We start from the raw sequence: 22,752 nt of genomic DNA, 5'->3' as shown, positions 1-22,752 counted from the left end.
TGTGAACCAAACGAAGCCTAAATATGTATTATTCTTTTCTATAATTGGAAAATCAGAAGAATATTTTTTATTCTCAAATCAATAATTCCTTGTCATGTATGATGGTGATAGTAATTGTTTATATCCAGAACATAATTATTAGATTAAATAAAAATAAGTACTACAATTATACTCTTAACCCTTTGAAGTTTCTAAAATAATATTTTCATTTAAAAAAATAAACATAATCTAGTGAATTTCCAGAAATCACATATTTACCTTTATATATTAAGGTGAACACAGTTAATTAATATTATAAATACAAAAGACCAAGATATCCTTACAAAGATCAAATCTTGATCAGATCTAAGATTTTATTAATCTAGTTTGCAAGTCAACCTTAGATTTTAGATTTGTAATCCGTCTTAATATTTTTACCCTCTAGTTAGATTTTGACGAAGATCAAACGTTTGATCATAATTTTGTTGTTATGATCAAGTCTAAGATAAGAGAGAAGAAAAATAAAGTAGTACAAAAAAAAAAAAATTGATATGATTTGGCCACACTGTATATTAATAAATGTTGTCACGTTGTATATGTTTGTTAACAGAGCAAGTGGTTATAAAAAATTAAGTTAAAAACTGAAGTCACAATATCCCATCAGTGTTTCGATAGGTATTATCGGGTGTATTATTTAAGAAATCCTAAGTTTGAATTTTTCATTTGTTGCTAATAGGAGAAGCCACTAAATGTGTTTTAAAACTCGGCCCGGCCCGATTGGTTAAATAAGTTTAACCAGGACTCGGAGTTTTCACTGGGTCGAGTTACAAATTTTTCTATTTATTTAAAACCCTAGAAATTAGGACATCAATCCGTGAACAATTGAAGGCTTAAATATTAAGACTTTTGAAGAGAAATTGCCAATGAGTGCAATGGTGGCAACGATGTCGATTTCCCGTGAGTAAATCAATTGGAAATTGCAAAACAACATTGTTGGAAAAATCTCGCTGTTGCTGGTGATTGGGGAGGCGAATAGGATAGGGGAGGGGTGAGATGAGTTTTGGTTAGGAGGCTAAGGGGAGTGTTTTCGTGGTGATAGAGAGTGTTGTCGTAGCCAGAAACAAACCCTTTTTTCCAATACCGATGGTGGTGTTTGGGGTATTTTTGTAAGATTTTAAACCTATAATGACTTACATGATTTTGAGGGTATTTTTGTTAGATTTCAACATTTGGACACCGGTTTGACCGTTTGATCAAACTGGTTAAACCGGTCAACCCGAAACCTGATCACTTTGCCAGGTTGCACCCCGGCTTGGGTTTTAAAACATTAGACACTAAAGTTCTTACTTGATCGGTAGTTCTAGGGTCTCGAAGAATTAATTGAGGTACGCGTAAGCTGGTCTGGACACTTCCAATCATTAAAAAAAAAAAAAATTCTCATCAATCCATCAGTTAATTATGTTAATTAGCTTGAATTAATTAGAGGTTTATCAAAATAAATAAATCTAATCATCCATTATCCGTTTTGAGCATCATCCAACGGTTGTAAGCAAACTTCTTCAACATACTTTCATCCACTCTTAACCACACATCACAAGAATGATACTTTCCGCCAATGGTCTTAATCTGCTCCACCTCGTAGACAATCACAACAAGCGAGTGCGAGATGTGAAATTCTCATATCACGAGATTAAACAAACAACTCAGCCACTCTGTTAATGCAATGATTAGGAAGTAAAAGATCCAATTAAGGCCCTAATATGCCACTAATTACCCAAAAACCACAACCGCCATTTTTAATTGAAAAAAAAACGCACAGAACAAAAGCACAACATTCTCTTCCATTTTAATGGTTTAATTATCATCCTACTGATTTTTATTTTGTAGAAGAAGAAGATTCTTAGTTGCAAAACCTCTCTTTGAATCTAAGTTTCTCTCACCACAACTACTTTTAACTTGACATATCTACTGTACTACAACAATTTTTGTCTACCCTTTCAAGTGATTTGCTTTCATGGGTAGTTGCCAAATCTTGGATTTAAACTCACTTGTACTGTATTAAAGTTTTTATCTTTTCCTTTTGCTAACTGGTACTTTGTTCACAAACCAAACCCCATTTTAGTAGATTACAGTAGTCGGTGTTCTACTTTAGTGTAGTTTCTTTCTTTCTTTCTTTCTTTCCCTTTTGGTTCCCCCCCCTCCTTTTTTTTTTAATTTATTTTTATTTTGTGGGGTTACTTTTAATGACTTCTTGTTTTGAGTCTTGTGGTTTATTGATGAAAACTGATTGATAAAGAGTGTAGAATCTTGAACTGGAAATGAGATCACTTGAGCTTCTCTTTTTTGTCTCTGGAGTTCTTTTTGTGACCTGTGATGCCTTTGCAACAAATGAAGGTAATGTTTCATCTATATACTCAACTTGTTTGTCTCAGATCTTGACTCTTTTAAGTTCTGTTTGGTTGCTGAGAAACTTCGGGAAAAGATGGGAAACTTGTATTGTCAACATTGTCCTTTTTGATGTTTTATTTACTATTATGATGCTAAGATTTGACCATTTTCTAATAGATGTTGATTTCGAAGTACAAAAATTTGTATAATTGTTTATATTTTCCCGCATTTTCTTGGTGATCAAACAATGCATTATTGTTATTATTGAAGATATGATAATCTACCATTCAAATCGCCGAGTTTTGGAGCTTATCTTAAACTTTACTATTGCTAACTGGGAACTTTTGGATTTCCTTAGTTTTGGCTCTCACAACATTTAAGGAAGCTATATATGAAGACCCAAAAAGGGTTTTGTCCAATTGGAATTCACTAGATGCAGATCCTTGTGATTGGTCTGGCATTTCTTGTACTTTGGCTAGAGACCATGTTTCAAAGATGTAAGCTATTCTTTAATTCACTTCATTATTTTGCAAACACATATAATCAGATGATTGCATTTTTAGATGTATCATGCCTTTTAACATTTTTTTGGATTTGGAATTTTGTTTTGTAGAAACATCTCTGGATCATCTTTGAGGGGGTTCCTTGCACCAGAATTGTTTCAAATCACTTACTTGCAAGAGCTGTATGCTTTTTTTTTCTTTTTTTTAGTTTTTAAATTTGATCGTATGCTTAAACTATGATACTTTGATGCATGATTGAAGTTTGACATCAAGTTTTATTTTGTAGGATTTTGCATGGGAATAATCTGATTGGCATAATACCTAAAGAACTGGGCATGTTGAAACACCTAAGAGTTTTGGATTTGGGGATGAATCAGATTACGGGTCCAATTCCACCGGAGCTCGGGAAGTTAACTAGTTTGGTGAAAATGTGAATGAAATTTAATAGTTGTTGCCCCAGAATTGCCTTAAATTCTTGGCTCTCCATGGTTTTTAACTTCTACAATTTACTTTTGTTACAGAAACCTTCAGTCAAATGGGTTGACTGGGAGACTGCCTCCTGAGTTAGGCAATTTGATTTATCTCCAGGAACTTCGTTTGGATAGGAATAAGCTCCAAGGAACTTTCCCCGCTGGTGGCAATTCAGATTTTACATCTAGTGTACATGGAATGTAAGTAAATGATTCTTGTCTTCATTAAATTTCGTGGTTACCATTGCAATTTGAGATTAGGTGATAAACTGATCTTACAAAACATGAGGGGCATTACCTATATTTGCCATGAACAGTTGTTGAACTCTTGGATATGCAAGATAGTCTCATGTTTGGCACCTTTGACCTTTTAGATTGGATGTAGGGCTATGATATTGAGAACTACTAAAGATGGCCAAGTATATAATACCTTAGTGCTTACTGGTTTAGACATGGGTATGCTAATATACAAAATGCTTTTGGCTTTCTTCTCATACTTTCTCAGTTTTACATATCATGTAGAGTTTTGGCACTGGATCTTGCAACCTCTACTATGGAAATGAATCAGTTCTGTTGATAAATGATATAGGTATTAGTCGGATATATGTCAGTGTAATGAAGTTGTGTAAGTTAATTAGGTGAAAAAGCTCTAGAAATCTGCAGTTCATCCTAGGGTGGAAATAACATTACACTAAACCATGTTGAATGGTTCTGATATTGTTAATTATTTTTCTTGTAATTCCTTTCTGCTTTCAGGTATGCCTCAAGTGCAAACTTAACTGGCTTGTGTCGCTCATCTCAGTTAAAAGTGGCAGATTTCTCCTATAACTTCTTTGTCGGGAGCATACCAAAGTGCTTGGGGTATCTTCCGAGGTACTGCTTCTGTGCCTTTGTCATGCTGGTTTCTTTTTCTTTCTTTCTTTCATTAAGCTTACCTTATCTCAATTTGTTTTATGTAGTACAAGCTTTCAGGGGAACTGCCTCCAGAACAAAGATGCCAAACAGCGTGCTGCTGTGTTATGTGGTATGTTTGACTTGTGCTTACAGTTGATTGTCCTGATGAACCATTAAGTGTGATAGCATGCATGTAGAAATTTTAATGTTCAACAAAGACTTTCTTGTTAAGTGAGGCCATGCCTTCAAGTTGTATAAAGGTGTACTTTTGTCTATGATGTACTCGGTTAAAGTGAATTTACTGGACTGAATTTTACAATCTCCTAATGTGACATTAGATTTTCATCCACAGATGCTGAAATGCTAATGTCAGTTCTGTAGTGGAAAGTGTTTATGTTAATGGTTTATTTATTTAATTTGGATTTTTCATCAGCCTGTTCTCCAGTTGAACTTTCTAATACTGGCTCTTGTATAAACTTATATTACTTGAAGTATCTAATTGTCATAAAGTTCCTTTCATAGGTGGTGCTCCACCTGCAAAAACTCATTCCGCATACAATTCTAAACGCCGGCCTGCTGAAGAAGTATCCAGACATCAGGCATCATCAAAACCTACCTGGCTTTTGGCTCTTGAAATAGTGACAGGAACCATGGTGGGCTCTCTCTTTCTTATTGCTATTCTCACTGCACTTCAGAGATGCAATAGCAAATCTTCAATTATAATCCCTTGGAAGAAATCAGCTAGTGAGAAGGATCATATAACAGTGTTCATAGGTTGGGCTACTTGCCATTAAATATTTCTGCTTCACTAGTTTAGTAGTTTATTACTTTAGACAAGATATTAGCTGACATGGTGGGTTGTTGTATAGATTCTGAGATCTTGAAAGACGTTGTGAGATTCAGCAGACAAGAGCTTGAAGTAGCCTGTGAAGACTTCAGCAACATAATTGGCTCTTCACCAGATAGTTTGGTCTACAAAGGCAACATGAAAGGTGGGCCTGAAATTGCTGTAATATCCCTCTGTATTAAAGAAGAGCACTGGTCAGGTTATCTGGAGCTCTATTTCCAGAGAGAGGTAATTGCACACATTTCACAGCAACGTGTTTTCAGTGTAAAGGGAGATAAACTGGGAACAAATAATCTCTAAAATTTTCCAGTTATTGCTTTTCAGGTGGCAGATTTGGCAAGGTTAAATCACGAGAATACAGGGAAGTTACTGGGTTATTGTAGAGAGAGTGCTCCATTTGCAAGAATGCTGGTTTTTGAATATGCATCAAATGGGACACTGTATGAGCATCTCCATTGTAAGTTAGATTTATTTATTTATTTAAAACTAGTTTCTTTATCATATTCCATCAGTTCATGGCTAAGTAATAAAAATGGCTGCAGATGGAGAAGAATGTCAATTATCTTGGACACGGCGAATGAAAATTGTTATAGGAATTGCCCGTGGACTCAAGTATCTTCACACAGAACTTGACCCTCCATTTACCATATCAGAGTTGAATTCGAGTGCTGTGTATCTTACGGATGATTTTTCACCTAAGGTATTCTTGTCTTGCTCCAATTTGCATACTGTCAGAAATTAACAATCAGAAATTAACATTTTTAAGTGCATGAATATCCCGTTTCTAAGAGCATCTTTTAACTCCTACTGCAGTTGGTTGATTTTGAAAGTTGGAAGACAATTCTTGCAAGATCAGAGAAGAACTCTGGCACTATTGGCAGCCAAGGTTCTATCTGTGTACTTCCGAATTCTCTTGAGGAACGCCATCTGGATGTCCAAGGCAACATCTATGCTCTTGGTGTACTTTTACTGGAAATAATCAGTGGAAGGCCGCCTTACTGTAAGGACAAAGGGAGCTTAGTAGATTGGGTATGTAACTCTGGAATTTTTAAACATTTGCGATATTTTCTTTCAAGTTTATTTTGAAAGTATTAGTTCTGATGCTAATTTTGGAAAAAAAAAAAAAACATAAAACTGTATATTCTGCAGGCTAAGGATTATCTTGAATTGCCAGAAGTAATGTCGTACGTGGTGGATCCTGAGTTGAAACATTTTAGTTATGATGACCTCAAAGTCATCTGTGAAGTAGTAAACATGTGCCTCAACCCAGACCCCAGCAAGAGGCCATCTATGCAGGAATTAAGCTCCACCTTGGAGAGCGGAATTGACACGTCTATATCGGTAGAGCTGAAAGCATCGTCTTTGGCGTGGGCTGAGCTTGCACTTTCATCATGATTGAGTTGAAGCTAACATACGGTAGATTAGATATATACAATTGTATTACTCATTTTTCCTTTTTGTTCTCTAATTTTTTTTTCTTTTATCTCTCTCTCATCGATCTTTGTAAATGGTGCATGTTAAAGAAACATAGAGCTTGGTGGATGACAACGTACACTCTGTATACCTTGGGATAATCAGTAAAGTTCTGAAATCACGAAATAGTAAATCTAGTTCTTGCTAATGAAGTATTAACTTGTATTGCATTTGCTATTTTTATATGGGTGGTTATTCAGAAAATGACACTGTTAATTTTATTTTGGGGCTATATTCATATGGAAGACTTGGTCTTTTATATGCAATTATAAAAATGTTTGTATTTGATCAAACTCAGGAAAACTGAAGCTACTTGTATCATAGTCTTGATGATACTAAAAAGATAATGGATTTTCGAATTCGTTTGCGCCTCAGCGAGTGGATGTTTTAAAGATCATAACATACCTAATCGTGTTTAAGTGCTTGTGGGGCTATAAGTGTGATCGGTTTCGGGTATCTTGCAGTTTACAAAAATTATAATTTAGTCTCAGTTCCGACCTGGGTATCTAGACCTTGGTTCTTGTTCTGGTTCCAACACTACAAGAATTGGAACCTAACTTGAGAATTCTCGATTCCAATTTTTCAGAACTGGAACTGGATGCTAATGGGGCGGGCTTTGGTTCTATCACCCCTAGCTGTAACTCTCTTACACTGACTTATTCCAATATTCTCTGGAATGATAGTAAAATTTCTCATTTAATGTGCTTTAGATACTTATTTAAAACCTGCAAGATGTGACAGGTAAACATATGGTCAAAAATTGAAGGAAACTCCACATTTTATTCCATTTGGCGATGGTGAAGGAATTCCAGGCCCAATTGAACAAACCAAGTGGTGTCTTTTGTTCACTCAATAACAATTTTCCCATAAATGTTCATGGAATTGGAAGGTTATTTCAGGTTCCAATCCTGCTTGCTCCTTAACAACACCAAATGACTTTAGTTTCTAAATTGGTTTTTCAAATATTCCTTATGGTAGTTGTTCTATTCATTGGCACACCTAATAAGCATACGATCCACCGAGAAATGATGAGGGCAATGTCCTCTCAATACCCATTTTTGAGAGAAACATTTCCGACCATTCTAGGGTAACCAGAACTCAGACATTTACTTCATCTAGGCCAACCATAACAAGAACACCATCATAAAACCAGAATTGCTATCAATTTTTTTCAGCAAATTTTTTTTATAATACACTCATTATAGGTGGAGACATAAAATGCAATTGGCTAACACAGAACTTATCAAACCAATTACCAAAATCTTATAAACAAAACAAAAATTAAGCCAAAGTCACTAGTGCATGGTACGGGAGTAATGATTGTCATTTGGATTCCTCTTTCCACTGAAAACTGCTAATGCCTTTCTTATGGGAGGTTGGAGAGGAGCTCTTTTATCATTATGGTGACTAAAGATATCATCAGAGGTGAAGAATTCATCTCCCTGGATGATGAAATAAAGATCAATGTCAAGGTAATTTCAACCCAAAAACTTGATTTTATCAGATGCGAAAATAAGTGGAGCTCAAACAGAAAATAAACACAATAGTGAAAATAATAATTAATAAATTTACCTGTTTGTTCACTTTCTTCTTTGTCTTAGGATAAAGGAACTTTTGTGGAAGTTGATCTTCACGTAAAATGAGGTTTTTGGTAATAGCATCCCTTCCACCTTGAGGCAAAGGCAGAGAAAACTGTACAAACCCAAATTTAAAGTTACATTTGGGTGATAATGGTTAAAAATAAATTCTAGAAAAATAAAACACACACACAAGAACACACTTATGAGTGCACAACCGTGCATGTAGACGGTAGACCTGCATATTGATACCAAACCACAATATCGACATGGTATATAAAATAAATAAAAGGCCCACAAGACTCAATTTTTAACTGAAAGTAAATTAACAAAATCACAGTACAAAGCAACCATAGTCATTGCTGCAAGTTGGTTGTAAAGGTATACATACTTTTGTACCACGCAGTGTAATGCGTGGGCGACGAGCTGCCAACACGATTCCATTTTCCCCAACTGTTACAGCTACCTTACGTAAAGTGCCACCATTTCCACACTTGGGGCAGAAAATCCTCCCAATTTCAGCAGTGACGGTATAGCAGGCATGGCATTTCAATATCCACCTGCAAATAAAGACAGTCAAGAGAAATATATACTCTGATAAGATATTTCATAATCAAATGCGGGGAGGGAAACATGCAAAACCTACTCGATAATAAATGTTTCATTAATTTATCAAAAGGCATAATTTCGATACAGGCATTAAGCATCAAGCTTATATAGGAAAGGGCTTAACAAGGTGTATAATATGACTGAAGATGTCATCAGTAGTTAGAAGTAAGAATATATGCATCAACAGTATACCTATGCAACTGGCGAATCTGCATTCCTCCAGGTGCAAGCAGGCGTAAACCCATCTGCAGAAGAACATTTTGCATAGCAAAGTCACCAGTTATGCAAGCTACACTTGACTCAGATAAGGATCTCAACATCCAACTCTGCTCACTGCTAGCATCATCCATATGGGAAGTATCAACAGTTTCATTAGTCTGGCTTGAAAACTCCAATTGATTTAACTCTTCATTGACACTATCAACTTCATCTGCTTCACCAATCATATTTGCATCAACATCACATGTTGCTTCCAATACTGGGGAACTGTCCGAATCAAGCCTAGCAGAAGAAACATCTTCATCTTTCTCTTCCTGAATTGACTTCAATGAATCTTCTTCAAGCCTCATTTGCTTTAAAATAGAGGAAATTTCTTCACTGCCACTCTCCTCAGAAATCCCATTAACTCCATGTGCCCCTTCAGAGCCCTGATGCAACTGCTGATCTGCATTACTAGTTTCCTCAAGATTTTTGCTATCATTATTATTCATCTCCATTTCTTGCTGACTATCTTTCTCAGACAAGGCCCCATAATATTCACGTCTAGCTTTTCTTCTGAGATATCTTCTATGAGTACTTCGGCTGACAGCAGGCATCCAATCACCAGCATCATCATCAAATTGTCCTTGAGACGCATCAATTCCATCTGCCACCATCTTCTTGCCTTCAATATTTATCTCTTTCTTCTTCGGCAAATATCTCCTAGGTCTCCTCAAACCATGGTCGCCATCCTCTTGATTTTCAGAATGAGCTTCACCTTGAGTTCCCACAGAACCATTTTCAGACTGATCATCAGCACCGATGATATTCAGATTCAAGTCTTTCAATGGAAGGATTCTTGAGTCAGCATTTAATTTATCCTCAACATCATTATCCAGCGCTTCCCACTCTTCTATATTGGTAACATTAGATCCCCAACCTGGCATATCCTTTTCAGGCAATCTCTTCACATTTACTGTATGAACCGGGGGTGGTGCATCCCTCAGATGCTTAGTTCCATGCATCTGAGCCTCCAGCGTATAAGTCAGAGCAATCAATTTCAAATCAACATCAGAAAGTGTCTGCAAATCACCCGTCGCCCTCGCAAACTTTATAACTATTAACATAAACCACAAACAATAAGCAAATTTACTTTGCAAACCATATGATCCAGTTCATGCTATTTAAGGGCCATTTGCTTTGTGATCATAAAATAACTTTTTAAAACTAAGACACATTTAAAAGCTTAAATTGTATCTCAATAATTTTAATATCTTAAAATGTTTTCGATAACATATTCAGAAATGGTTCGCATTGAGGAAAAAAAAAAAAAAAAAAAAATTAATCTGACAACTATTCTGTAAAACATAGCGTTTCATATGATTTCTTGTATATTTTTTTTCTAAAATTGAAAACTATATTTAATTTCTATACAAACAGACAACAATTTATGTCACAAAAACAAATATTACAGATTGATTAGTGCTTGCCTTTGTTGAGTGACTCAGGGGAGGGCTCCATGGACTCGATAGCGAAGGGAGTGAAACTAAGGCGGTGGCGGGAAACGGGGTCGCGAATTTCAGCCAAGACTTCGGAAACGGTGACGAATTTTTCAGCGAAATTGGAAAGATTGTGACCGCCTTGAATGATTGCATTGGCGTCAACAACAGCGACGGATATTCCATGGGTGGACTTGCAGCTTTCGGTTAAGAATTGGTTTGCTGGTATCGTTTGCTTCTTCGTTTCAGTGCCTGTTGGCGGTTGTGTTCTCACTATGTTGCTCCACTTCGCAGCTGATTCCTCCATTGTTAGGGTTAGAGAGCGGTAGCGGAGAAGATGAGAGTTTACACTATATACTGTTTGTTAAACCCTAAAATGTTTTGGAAAAGGAAAGACAAGTGGTACGATGTCGTTTCATCTCGTCCTCAATTATCTTTTAAAACAAAATATGGCCTTTTTTTTTTCTTTTTCTTTTTCTTTTTTTTCATTCCTCCGAAAAAGACTAAAGAAACACTTAATTGATATTAAAAAAAAAAAAAAGAAAAGAAACACTATCAAATATTTTTATGAAAATTACTATTAAACTATAAGCCCATATATTTTAAGACCGGTTCATACACAATACCCACGACTCCCAGACTGGGCCAGGCCCAGCACAAGATTTATATGGGCCTAGGGCCCAGTAACAGTTCCCCCATCCCCCCCCCCCCCTCAATAACATGAGCGTATTGTCACGACCAGCCTGTTTGCCCAAGCATGCTGCACGTTGCTTACTGATTAAGTATACTTCAGGGTGAAGCAGACTTAAGAGCTAAGTTAACTTAGGCCGCACGAACTTAGCAAAGAAGTTAAGTGCGTGAGACAGTATGCTGATAAAGAAGCCACGTACATATACTAATTACAATACAAGTATACATACTTAATTCTTTACAGTAATTAGTATGACTAATATTCTCCATGAAATTTCTATGATTTTGCAATTCACTACAGCTAAAAAAGAAAAAAAAATGTATGAAGGCTCAGATTTCATGCTAAAAAATGATTCATGCTGAAAATTTGCTTTAAATGTTTAACCAATTAGTTCATCAACATTAGAAACATGTAAAACTGTTCAATTGTCAGTACTCCTCCCATTGATTTAATTAGGACTAGGTGAATTTAAATTCTTATTTATTATGATATATAAGAAATATATATCCTTTTTGTCGAGGTATTGGAGTAAACTATAATGATATTGTTATCAAGTCAAGCATTGGCATCAACAACAGCCATGGACTTGCATTTTCCAGTTAAGAGTTGGTTTGACGGTATCGTTTAGTTCTTTGTTTTTGTGCGCCTTGTGGCGGTTGTGTTTTCACTATGTTGCTCTCCTCCATTGTTAAGATTATGATGTAGAAGGAAATGAGATGAGAGTCTATTTGTTAAACCCTAAAACGGTTTGGAAGATGGACAACAGGTGAAACGATGTCGTTCCCATTGATGCAGAAGTGACAAATGCAGCGATGTCGTCTTCAATTTATCTTTATTACTACGACATTGTTTGTTTACAAATTTTTTCTCCCTTTATTCTTGTCTTTTCCAAGAAAATGGAAGAAAAGGAAAACAAAACTATAAATTTCTGATAGTTATGAGAAAACTTAAAAGTTTAATAAATATTTTTTCCCCTTAACAAGCTTTGGTTGATAAATAACAAGAATTACAAAGTAGCAAAAATTAAAAGGCAAAAAAATGGGGTTAAAATCCCTACTGAACAAAGTAGAACGTTGTTGTAAAAATGAATTAATCAAGCCTTGAATCAATTGCATAAATAGAGAGCCGGCCATTAAAGCAGCAAAATGTTTAAGGCTTGAAGCTTACAAAAAAGAATGTGTAAACTGTAACAAACAAGAGTTAGAAGGCTCATGATGAATGGCAACTTAAAGAAGATGAAATAAAACATGAAGAATGAAGGAGATGTGTTTGTTGAATTGCTTAGAAAACTCGTGATTTGATGATGTCCATGCTCATCTCACTCGGATCAGTGGCTTGTAACTCAACTTGAACACCATCCAGTTCTCTCCTGAATCTGTCTTTTGAACTAGCATACAGCATTTTACTCCTTATTCTTGATGTATCAGGTGCCCTGCAAGCCCATTTTTAACAATCAAAATTAGAAAATGGGATTGAATGGATCATTTAATAAATTACATATATTTGATTGAGTACCATGCAATGAAGAAAATCTTGCTCTTTTGAACATTCTCTTCAGTAGTGAAATCAAAATCATAGACAGCATAGCGACACTCATTAGCAGGCAAACTGTCAGTGAAATGCTCGTAGCTTTCATTTGGTTCTCCCAGCTTCTCAACCATCACTTGTTGAATCTTTTCTTCTATTTTGAACACAATGAACCTGTAGCTCCTCTTTGCTTTTAGTTCCATGAACTTCAGCTTACAATCATCATTCACAGCCATTCCAGAAGAGGAATTTGCCTGCATTTACATTAACATTAACATTCTCATCATCATTCATTCTTGTGTTTTTTCCTAAATAACATATGGATATATTTCATCAACCATTCAACATCAAGTCATTAACAAAGTGGGCTTCAATGGTGTTTCAACTACTTGACAATATAAAATCTGTAACCTAATTTGGCAGCGAAGATTATCTGGCGTTAAATGCATCAAATCAAACGATAATATCTTATTCAATCAACAACATATATATATATATATCCAAACACAAACAGACAAATCCTTGGTAAAAACTGGGCATTTTAATCCAAATAGATAACTTCTTTTAACCCATTTGGCATCGGAACATATCCCTTTCAAATCATTCAAGCCGTTTACAAAAATGTCAAAAGGGTTGATACAACTAACATTTCTAACCAACCATGCAATTTGCGATGATAATACAAATTATATAATCTTAGGTACGTGAAAGAAATAAAAGAGAAAAAAAATGCATACCATTTTGCCACTAACGACAGATGGGAGATTGAGAATTGCAAAAAGGAAGAAGGGAAAAGGGAATAGGTAGGGGCAAGAGACACAAAATGAAAGATATGCAAGTAAAAAAGAGAAAGAAGATCCTTGTCTTTTGGGGATACGAGAGGTGGAAATTTCAAGGAGGCCGAAACTTAGGGGGAACTAGAAAAATTTTCGAGGTCAATATTTGAGGAATTACTCATTGGGTTTTTTTGAGTGTATAATGTCCACACACTTAAGTTAATGATCCAAATTTGGGTTATATTGGTTCAATATTTTGTCTTTAAATATTATGTTATGTTCTAATTAATGAAGGGTGGTGATAAAGTTAATGATTATTGTAACCATTGACCCAATGTCACTTATTAAATTAAGATATAGGTAGCATTTCTTTGTCACAAGAGAGTAAAGTAAATCTAGGTGATTAGATGGCCTAACTAAAAGACCACTCCATAATTATCAACATTTAATTTCAGGGATTAGTAATAGTATCATAGCTCATTATGTATTCTCATCAAATGGGTAACTACGAATCCGTTTTATTTACTATCTTATATTAATTAGGGATGTTCAAAAGCGGTTAACTGGTTGGTTAACCGTTTTTCTGAATTGAACTAGTTTTTCAGTTCAGAAGAATTCCTGAATCGAAACCGAACCGATTAACCACTTTAAAAAAAACAGTTAATTGGTTTTCCCTTTTTTTTTATAAAACTTTTTTTTTTAATTTTTTCCTAAATTAAATTGTAAATATAAACAATACATATCCAAATAAAAATTAGATATTTATACATATCTATTAACTACTACTAACAATACATTAAAAATTGATACAAATAAAAGTCCGAAATGAATTTTTTTTTATTTAATATATAATATATATTTTTATTATTATTATTATTATATATATATATATATATTTTTTTTTTTTTGTAAAACCAGTTTCGGTTAACCATTTTTTTTTTTTCGAACCGAAAATCCGATATTTTTTAATTTCGAATCATTGCCACACTGTCTACATATTTAAGCAACCCCAATAACATTCCTTCTAATCTTAGACCCTCAAAAAACAATCTAGTCCTACAGTGTACAAACTTCAATTAATCTCCTGGGATTTAGAATTATCGCGTGTAAGAACTTATGGCTATCCCTATTAACATCAAGAAGGATTTGAACTTAGAACCTTAGAATAATAAAAAAATTTTATCAACATTAATTATCCAGAGATAATTATATCTATACTTTAAGTTATTGAATAGTAAAAAAGTAAAAACCATTCAAACCAGAATTATGCGACACAGAACACAGGCTTCATAAGCCAAGATATCATCAATATAAACATATATAAATTACAATCATTATATAATATGATATTTAGCATAGCAAATGGGGGTGTGGAATTTGCTTATTCCAAGGTTCACTTTGATGGATAAGTCTGCACTCACATGATGAAATCTCTGCACCTCACTAGCTGTCATGTCAATTTAACAGCTTTCTTTTTTCCATTCTAGTGGGAACCACCTCTCTCAACCGCATCATCAAGAGTAAAAACCAAGGAAGTCTCATTCTCTTCAATCCCATTATAAAATCCCCTCTTCACTCTTCAATCTCCCTGCCCATACTTTCCTTCACTTTCCCGAGAAAAAAAAAAAAAAAATCAAAACTACTAAGAAAATGAGAGAAATCCTTCACATTCAAGGTGGGCAGTGTGGGAACCAGATAGGTGCCAAGTTCTGGGAAGTGGTGTGCGCAGAACATGGGATAGACTCAACTGGACGCTACCAGGGCACCAACGAGCTCCAACTTGAACGAGTCAATGTTTATTACAATGAAGCCAGTTGTGGCAGGTTCGTCCCCCGGGCTGTTTTGATGGATTTGGAGCCCGGAACGATGGACAGCGTCAGGTCCGGGCCGTACGGGCCAATTTTCAGGCCCGACAATTTTGTTTTCGGACAAAGCGGGGCCGGGAATAACTGGGCTAAAGGGCATTACACGGAAGGTGCTGAGCTGATCGACTCTGTTCTTGATGTTGTCCGCAAAGAAGCTGAGAATTGTGATTGCTTGCAAGGTGAAGTTCTGTTTTCGGAGTTTGTTTCTATATTTCTTTTTCCTGTTTATGGATTGTTTCTTATTTTTGTTTGGTTGTTTGGTTACAGGGTTTCAGGTATGTCACTCTTTGGGAGGAGGAACGGGTTCCGGAATGGGGACACTGTTGATATCAAAGATAAGGGAAGAGTATCCGGATCGGATGATGCTGACATTCTCGGTGTTTCCGTCACCGAAGGTTTCGGATACGGTGGTTGAGCCTTACAATGCAACGCTCTCTGTTCATCAGCTTGTGGAAAATGCTGATGAGTGTATGGTTCTTGACAACGAGGCTCTCTATGATATCTGCTTTCGCACTCTCAAGCTCACCACCCCCAGTTGTAAGTTTTACTTCATTATCAATTGCTTGTGACTGAGTTAAGTGGAGCTTTTTTTTTTTTTTGAGTGGAAATTTTACTTACCACAAGTATGGAGTTTGCATGTCTAGATTGCTCTTCTAAGCACAAAGTATAATTGTTCCTTTGATGTGATCTATCAATTCATGGTCCAATGATGTTTACAAATTGTGAATTTTAAACACTTCTCATATACTTTGGCTATAAATTCAGTATGAATCTAGATTTTCATCTTTATGACAGAGCAGTTGAGCTTAGTACAGTTGTGATTTCACATGGGGTCTCAATTCCTGCAGCTTTTTGTCTAAGAAATAAATTATATTGGCATCTGGTGCTTGTCACACAGGATAGACACATGGTTCAGCCATTGCTTTACTTATTTGCGGATGGCTTTTATGCACCATATTGTCTTTGTGATTTATACATCATATTTGGGGACAAAAAATTGTTTTGTCGATTTACTCATGATTTCACTATGACCCACATGACAGATATGTACTTTGTATGCACAGATAGTATTCTGAGCACAGTTTCTGTTCTCACTTCCAGAATTTTTGGCCAAGAAAGAAACCAAGTTATATGATTTAGGTTCTGCTATTTCTAAATGTCTAGGTAACAAATTAAGCTGTATGATTGGTAGATAAGTTCAGATCTTGTTTCTTTTATGCAAGAATTTGTGAAGAGTATGGATAGCCCCTTTTGTTAATTACAGGGACTAACAAAATGCTTTTGTATATGATCAGTTGGGGATCTGAACCACCTGATTTCAGCTACAATGAGTGGTGTTACATGCTGCCTTCGATTCCCTGGTCAGCTCAACTCAGACCTTCGCAAACTTGCTGTAAATCTCATCCCATTTCCTCGGCTTCACTTCTTCATGGTTGGCTTTGCACCTCTCACATCCCGTGGCTCTCAGCAATACAGGGCCCTCACTGTCCCTGAACTCACCCAACAAATGTGGGATGCCAAGAACATGATGTGTGCTGCTGATCCACGCCATGGCCGATACCTTACAGCATCGGCCATGTTCCGTGGCAAGATGAGTACTAAAGAGGTTGATGAGCAGATGATCAATGTGCAGAACAAGAACTCATCCTACTTCGTTGAATGGATCCCCAACAATGTCAAGTCCACCGTTTGTGACATCCCTCCAACAGGCTTGAAGATGGCTTCTACATTCATCGGAAATTCAACTTCAATCCAAGAAATGTTCAGAAGGGTCAGTGAGCAATTCACTGCCATGTTCCGGAGAAAGGCTTTCTTGCATTGGTATACTGGGGAGGGAATGGACGAGATGGAGTTCACAGAGGCTGAGAGCAACATGAATGATTTGGTCTCAGAGTACCAGCAATACCAGGATGCTACAGCTGAGGAGGAAGGTGAATATGAGGATGAGGAAGAGGAAGGGTATCAGGAAGAGGCTTAAATGAGAAGTTCAGTCTGGCTTGGTGTGCTTGTAGAATATAAGGAATTATTCTGATTTTATTTGGGATTGTCATAAGTTTTCTTTTCAATTTTCTTGTGTGGAGTTGGTGTTGATGCAGTGTCCATTGCCGGTTTCCGGGTGTGCATCTTTTTTTCAAGATTTTGTTGTCTCCACATTTCATAGAGTACTGCTTTGACTGCTGCTTTGTTATGTCATGATCTGTTGTTAAATTAATTAATTCCTTTTAAGGTGGACTTACTCTGAAATTCCACTTTTATTAATTAGAAAGGTCTTCTTTTATCAGATCTCTTCTAAGTTCTAACATCTTCTGCCTAGTAATCAACTTTCAGGCACCGCAGCCACAGGAGTTATACATGAAAATAAAATCTTGTATATTGAGAATTTAAGAATCATTTTCTGATTAAAAAAAAGAAAAAGTGAAAACATGTTCTAAACTATCATTAACTTTTGCAAAACAAATGTTATGTTTTTAACACCTATTTTACATTCAATATGTAGCCAACTTTTATCAGTTTTTAGATTAAAGAAACTGAAAAGAGGTTTTGACAATGATGCAAAATCGACTCTAATATATTTTCCTTACCTTTCAAGGTACTCAAATGGCTTGTGCTAAAATCTTACGTTTGGTTGGTAATTGGTAGGTATGAAGTAGATAATCCGCATTCTGAAAGTTGTTCTTACGTTATTTGTGGACGGCTGGCTACTTTCTTGGTCTCGGTCTCAGTCATCTGATTTGGGCAGTGAAGGTAGTCAAGGCTTAAAGAGTGGGAGCTTCATAATGTAGGATCAGAGTAGTTCCTGAATGAAATTTTTGTTTCACAAAGGTAGCATTTGACATGACATTTCTGATGCCTATGGCAGATCAGATTTCCTTCCTGGACATTGACAGCTAGCATACAACCTTACAAACTTGTTTCTGTTTAAAAATAGTTGTCTTGTCCACAACAATTTAGTTTCATCATGGAAAGATTTAAGTTTGATTGCCAAAGGAGGATATCTTCTATGTACTCGGCGTTTAACTTTCACTTTCTGAATGAATCCCAAAGCACACCTAGATCAACATTACCTCCTGAAAGTATAATTCCTACATTTTTGCAATCTTGCCAAGTGGGATTATTTCTGAAACTGTTCGATAAAACAGCGGCAAGACCTATGGCTCCACTAGGTTCTATGGCAACCTTCAGAATCTCATAACATAGTCTCATGGCTTCGATTATCTGCTTGTCTTCCACAGTAATAACATCGTCAACAAAATCTCTTACTACTGGCCTGCACAGTAAAGTAGAGAGGCATAGAAAGGAAGTTGGTATCAATAAAAGAAAATTGATTTACAAATGAAGGTAAACACAACCAAAGGTATAAATGCAGTCCTACGTATCTGTAACAGCTGTCATGAACAAATACATACAAGATAAGAACAACCGCATAAGCAAATTTCTCAGTATGTAAGAAACAAACGGTTGACAAAGTAAAAAAGTCCTCTCAGAGCATCAATTGACATTGATGAGATTGTACTTACCAGGTAAGATCTCCAAGAAAAGCTCGGAGCCCATCAGCAACCGTGTTGGTTTCAGGCAATGTTATAATCCTACCAGCTGCTTTAGATTGAGCTGCATCATTAGCACCCATTGGCTCAGCAGCCAAAATTCGAATAGCAGGGTTGATGGACTTGGCAGCCAATGCCACCCCTGATATTAAGCCACCTCCTACAGTTGAATGTTTTTAAGAATAAAAAACCAAAAAAAAAGAATAATGACAAATTGACCTTAAAATACTGTCAAACAAACCACTTATAGGAACTATTATACAGTCGAGTTGGGGGACTTGCTCCAGAAGCTCCAATGATATGGTACCTTGCCCACTGCACCAACCAAAATAATAATAATAATAATAAAAAAAAAATTTGAACTCATCATACTGTATTCAAATTCACAGACTTCCCTGCATACGAACATTTCTGCATGCTATATTAAGAAGCTCCTCTTGAGGACAAGAAATAAGCATACAAGTGAGAGTCCATATTAAGGATTTATTTCAATATATAAAAGCTGCAGCTACACACAATGAGAGTTGATAATTTACTAAGCTATTGCTGAGTATAACCTGTTAAGTCATCCTAAGTTTCTGTTACTAATAGTGCAAACCCCAAAACAGATTTCGGGTTACATATATTCATTCGCAGAAGAAATTGTCACTGCTCACAAGCATCATCCTTTACTCCCTCAAATTTACCAAACACAATTGTCCCAAACAATAAAATTAAAAGGAAAGAAAGAAAAGCTGAAATAACGAAGATACAAGAAGTATGCTGAACCAAAGCTTAGAAAATCAGATGTACACCGAAAACAATGCAACTTGTGAACACACAATATCTATCAATATAGCACGAAGATCATCATTTCATCTAATACTTAACAATTTAGAATTCTGCCAAGGGACAAATAACATAGTAAGAATCAATATTGTACCTTATTATGCGACCATCATTATACGGATGTAGAAGAACTGCACCAGTTTCTTGCAACACCTTGGATGCAACACTCTCCCTTGACTGCATTGTGACTTCACTCCATATAACCTGACCACCATATCGCATAACATTCTCAACTTTGCATTTCGGAGCATTTTTTGGTACAACTATATAGGCTGGAATCCCCCGCAATCTCGCAGCCAAAGACAAGGCTGCAGCATGATTACCACTAATTTTGACAAATAAGATCAGGGGACATTCAAACAAGTTAACAACCTTAACTACTACAAAGCATCCAATAAGCTCAGTAAAAACCTGCTATGTGTTACAACCCCTTTAGCAGCTTGATCATCATCAAGCGAGAGTACTGCATTGCAGGCACCTCTAAATTTGAAGGCTCCACTGTGAAACGAAACAAAGAAAAGGTTCTTTAGTATAAAGATAATATCAGATGCAATCTTACAGATATAAAAAAACAAAATAAAAATTGATTCATTCGGTGCAAAATAGTTTCCTTTTCTCACCCCTTCTGGAAACATTCACATTTAAAGAACAGACTCCTTCCAGATATAGCATTTAGAGACTCCGAGGACAGAACTGGAGTTTTGTGTATGTATGAATTGATGCGCTTATGCGCTTCTTTTATGGATGAGATATCAGCGGCATACTTCTTTACCTCCTTCACTTCCATATCTACATAGAATAAGGATTTCTTAATGATTTTTTTTATTTTCATAATATTATAATATCAGAATTACACCACAAATTAAACGATTTAAAAATTAATATTTGTAGTTAAGTTCGAAATAGAAAGCAGGAACTAGAGCTAATCTATACGTAGGCGAGCTCAAATGAGGGAATTCATAAAATTACATAATTCGGGAACTTACAGTAGGTTGGAAATGATTAGGATCCCAGAAGAAAGTACGATGATTTTTGCAGTTACAGTTCTGGAAATTAAAGAACAGAAATAACAAATGGACGGAAAGTGGGGTTAGGATACGACGTCGTTGAGTAATCACGTTAAAACGACGTCGTTGAGTAATCACGTTAAAACGACGACGTTGCAAACAAAAAGGAGAATAATTTATTGAAAGGTGTCATATAATAATAGTCGATTATGTAGCATGTGTGATGGCAAACTTAATTGAAGATTTCAATAAAGATGAGGAATCAAATTTTGTGGAAGTCGAATCACATAAAACGACTAATCAGTCCCTCGTTGAACGAAGAAACTACAAATGGTTTCACGTGACACGTTGCTCTTAGAGATGGCAATGGATTTGGTATTTTTGGGTATCTGGCAAAAAAATGTCGGTTTTACTCGGTGTAACTTTGCGGGTTTAGGGTTGTGTCTGGTCTAATTTTAAGGTTTGTCCTCGGGTACGGGTCGAGCATAAATATGTCTTCAATCTCGGTCTAGCTTGGCCCAGTTCGACAATTTTATTATTAATTTTACTAAATTACCTTTATACTATATATCTAATTTCATAATTATCCTACATACATATAAAAAAAATTGAAATTTATTAATATTTGTTGAGTATTTAAAAATAAATTAATATTTAAAAACTGTTTCTAGAATTAAAAATATAAAAAAAATGAAAATTTATTAATATTTAAAAATTCACATTATAAAAATAGGTTGACTTGGACTAAGATTGAGATTACAAAAAGCCCGTCGGGTCGGGCTTGGGCTTTACCCCTCATCCCAGTGACGGGCTCAAGCTAGGACGAGGCCTTTATCTTGGGCCCGAGCTAAGGGATACCCAGTCTCGGCCCAACCCATTTGCCATCTCTAGTTGCTTGGTGCCAATAAATTTTAGTCGACACGCCGTACATGTAGATTTCATTAACATCTTATGAGTTAATGGCTTCTTCCCACCCAAAAAATGGCCTAAAAACACTTTTCGACCCACAGATTTTTAAAATGCCATTTTCCCACCCAAATCAAAAACTCTATTAATAATTCCTTTAAATACAATAATTTTAATTGCAAAGACAAAAATACCCCCACTAGATTTCAATCCCTAATCGCCGACCATCGCAAATCAAACTTTCATACACAATTTCCATCGACTTGGACCACTATAGTCTAACCTTCTATCACCAAACAAATAACCGGCTATCCCTCTTCAATAGCCCTAATAATATGGACCGTGATAGCTCTCCAATAGCCAACGATCGTGGTTTAGTTCTTTTGTTGAAGGGTCGGTGTCTAACGAACGGTGAACAACCAAGGTCTAGGATGATGGAGCTTTTAGAGAGGAGGTGTCACTAATGCTACAAGTGGCTTTAGGTAGAACTTTTAGCAACCAAATCGGCCAGGATTTGGCCTGGAAGCTCAATGGTCGCGTGAACAAAACACCAGCAATGGCCGGCGATTGGCGTGCTCGGTGTGGTGGGAAAGTGAGGGGTTTTGTGAGTGAAGGATGGGGAACCTGAGGGTAGAGTCGGCGTCGGAATCATGTCAAACCGCCTAAATAGCCCAAACCGACGGTTAGAGTTTGGGAAGATTCCGGCCAAACGACAATATGACCACTATACCCTTCCTTTTAACTAACTTTTGACTATCATGCCCTTCTTCACAACAAAAATTACTATTATATTTATGTTTTGGGTGATAATGTGGTATTTTAAAAATCTAAGGGTTAAACAATTGTTTTAAACCATTTTTTAGGTGGAAACAAGTCATTTACCCAGATCTTATTTGTCTTTTAACACTGACATTTGGAGTGTTTTTGAGAGCAAAGAATGGCTGTTCATTACGGTTGCAGTCATAAGCCGGTCACTAATGACAATATTTAAGTTACTGGTCCTGGAACATCACCGGTTTACTTTTCAATTTTAGATTATAGTCAAAGGATTATGGTCAAGTCCTTGAATAGAATCTTAGGTAAAAATTGACTTTATATGTTAACAAAAGTACAAACCGTCGGCTCAAGCGCACAATCTGATTAAATGGTTCTGACCCACAAAGCCCCTGC

General features: G+C 36.1%; 5 protein-coding genes across 6 annotated transcripts; 2 read left to right on the top strand and 3 right to left on the bottom strand.

Annotated features, from left to right (window-relative positions):
• Positions 1–2,187: 2,187 nt before the first annotated feature.
• On the top strand, positions 2,188–6,694 carry LOC116137158 (probable LRR receptor-like serine/threonine-protein kinase At1g63430). Of its 2 annotated transcripts, none has more exons than XM_031422843.1 (13): positions 2,188–2,373; positions 2,726–2,864; positions 2,981–3,052; positions 3,157–3,300; positions 3,392–3,541; positions 4,097–4,213; positions 4,300–4,364; positions 4,745–5,008; positions 5,104–5,309; positions 5,406–5,538; positions 5,624–5,781; positions 5,895–6,110; positions 6,231–6,694. In XM_031422843.1, exons 1-13 carry the CDS (start codon positions 2,298–2,300, stop codon positions 6,474–6,476), a joined length of 1,986 nt encoding a protein of 661 aa, XP_031278703.1. In that variant the 5' UTR covers positions 2,188–2,297; the 3' UTR covers positions 6,477–6,694. The 2 variants fall into 2 exon arrangements, with proteins under 2 accessions (XP_031278703.1, XP_031278704.1); XM_031422844.1 differs by having other exon boundaries at positions 4,757–5,008; positions 6,231–6,693.
• Positions 6,695–7,709: 1,015 nt separating this feature from the next.
• LOC116137151 (RNA-binding protein NOB1) lies at positions 7,710–10,820 on the bottom strand. The gene is made up of 5 exons (XM_031422837.1): positions 10,429–10,820; positions 8,933–10,055; positions 8,523–8,691; positions 8,127–8,246; positions 7,710–7,996 (listed from the first exon to the last, which is right to left on the bottom strand). The coding sequence occupies exons 1-5, from the start codon at positions 10,742–10,744 to the stop codon at positions 7,850–7,852; spliced, it is 1,875 nt and encodes a 624-aa protein (XP_031278697.1). The 5' UTR covers positions 10,745–10,820; the 3' UTR covers positions 7,710–7,849.
• Positions 10,821–12,343: 1,523 nt separating this feature from the next.
• LOC116137060 (actin-depolymerizing factor) lies at positions 12,344–13,649 on the bottom strand. Its single transcript, XM_031422749.1, has 3 exons — positions 13,393–13,649; positions 12,644–12,909; positions 12,344–12,560 (listed from the first exon to the last, which is right to left on the bottom strand). The coding sequence occupies exons 1-3, from the start codon at positions 13,393–13,395 to the stop codon at positions 12,410–12,412; spliced, it is 420 nt and encodes a 139-aa protein (XP_031278609.1). The 5' UTR covers positions 13,396–13,649; the 3' UTR covers positions 12,344–12,409.
• A 1,291-nt stretch (positions 13,650–14,940) lies between these two features.
• Positions 14,941–17,577, top strand: LOC116136956 (tubulin beta-1 chain-like). The gene is made up of 3 exons (XM_031422644.1): positions 14,941–15,475; positions 15,564–15,833; positions 16,592–17,577. Exons 1-3 carry the CDS (start codon positions 15,082–15,084, stop codon positions 17,272–17,274), a joined length of 1,347 nt encoding a protein of 448 aa, XP_031278504.1. The 5' UTR covers positions 14,941–15,081; the 3' UTR covers positions 17,275–17,577.
• Positions 17,578–18,052: 475 nt separating this feature from the next.
• Positions 18,053–20,710, bottom strand: LOC116136922 (serine racemase). Its single transcript, XM_031422593.1, has 7 exons — positions 20,656–20,710; positions 20,290–20,458; positions 20,081–20,167; positions 19,764–19,994; positions 19,083–19,156; positions 18,815–19,001; positions 18,053–18,564 (listed from the first exon to the last, which is right to left on the bottom strand). Exons 2-7 carry the CDS (start codon positions 20,454–20,456, stop codon positions 18,318–18,320), a joined length of 993 nt encoding a protein of 330 aa, XP_031278453.1. The 5' UTR covers positions 20,457–20,458; positions 20,656–20,710; the 3' UTR covers positions 18,053–18,317.
• Between the last annotated feature and the right edge of the window lie 2,042 nt (positions 20,711–22,752).

Source organism: Pistacia vera, unplaced genomic scaffold (genome assembly GCF_008641045.1).
Source record: "Pistacia vera cultivar Batoury unplaced genomic scaffold, PisVer_v2 Contig320, whole genome shotgun sequence".
Classification (NCBI taxonomy): Eukaryota; Viridiplantae; Streptophyta; class Magnoliopsida; order Sapindales; family Anacardiaceae; genus Pistacia; species Pistacia vera.
Note: the sequence above shows the minus strand (reverse complement) of the source record. Positions and strands in the feature narration are given on the sequence as shown.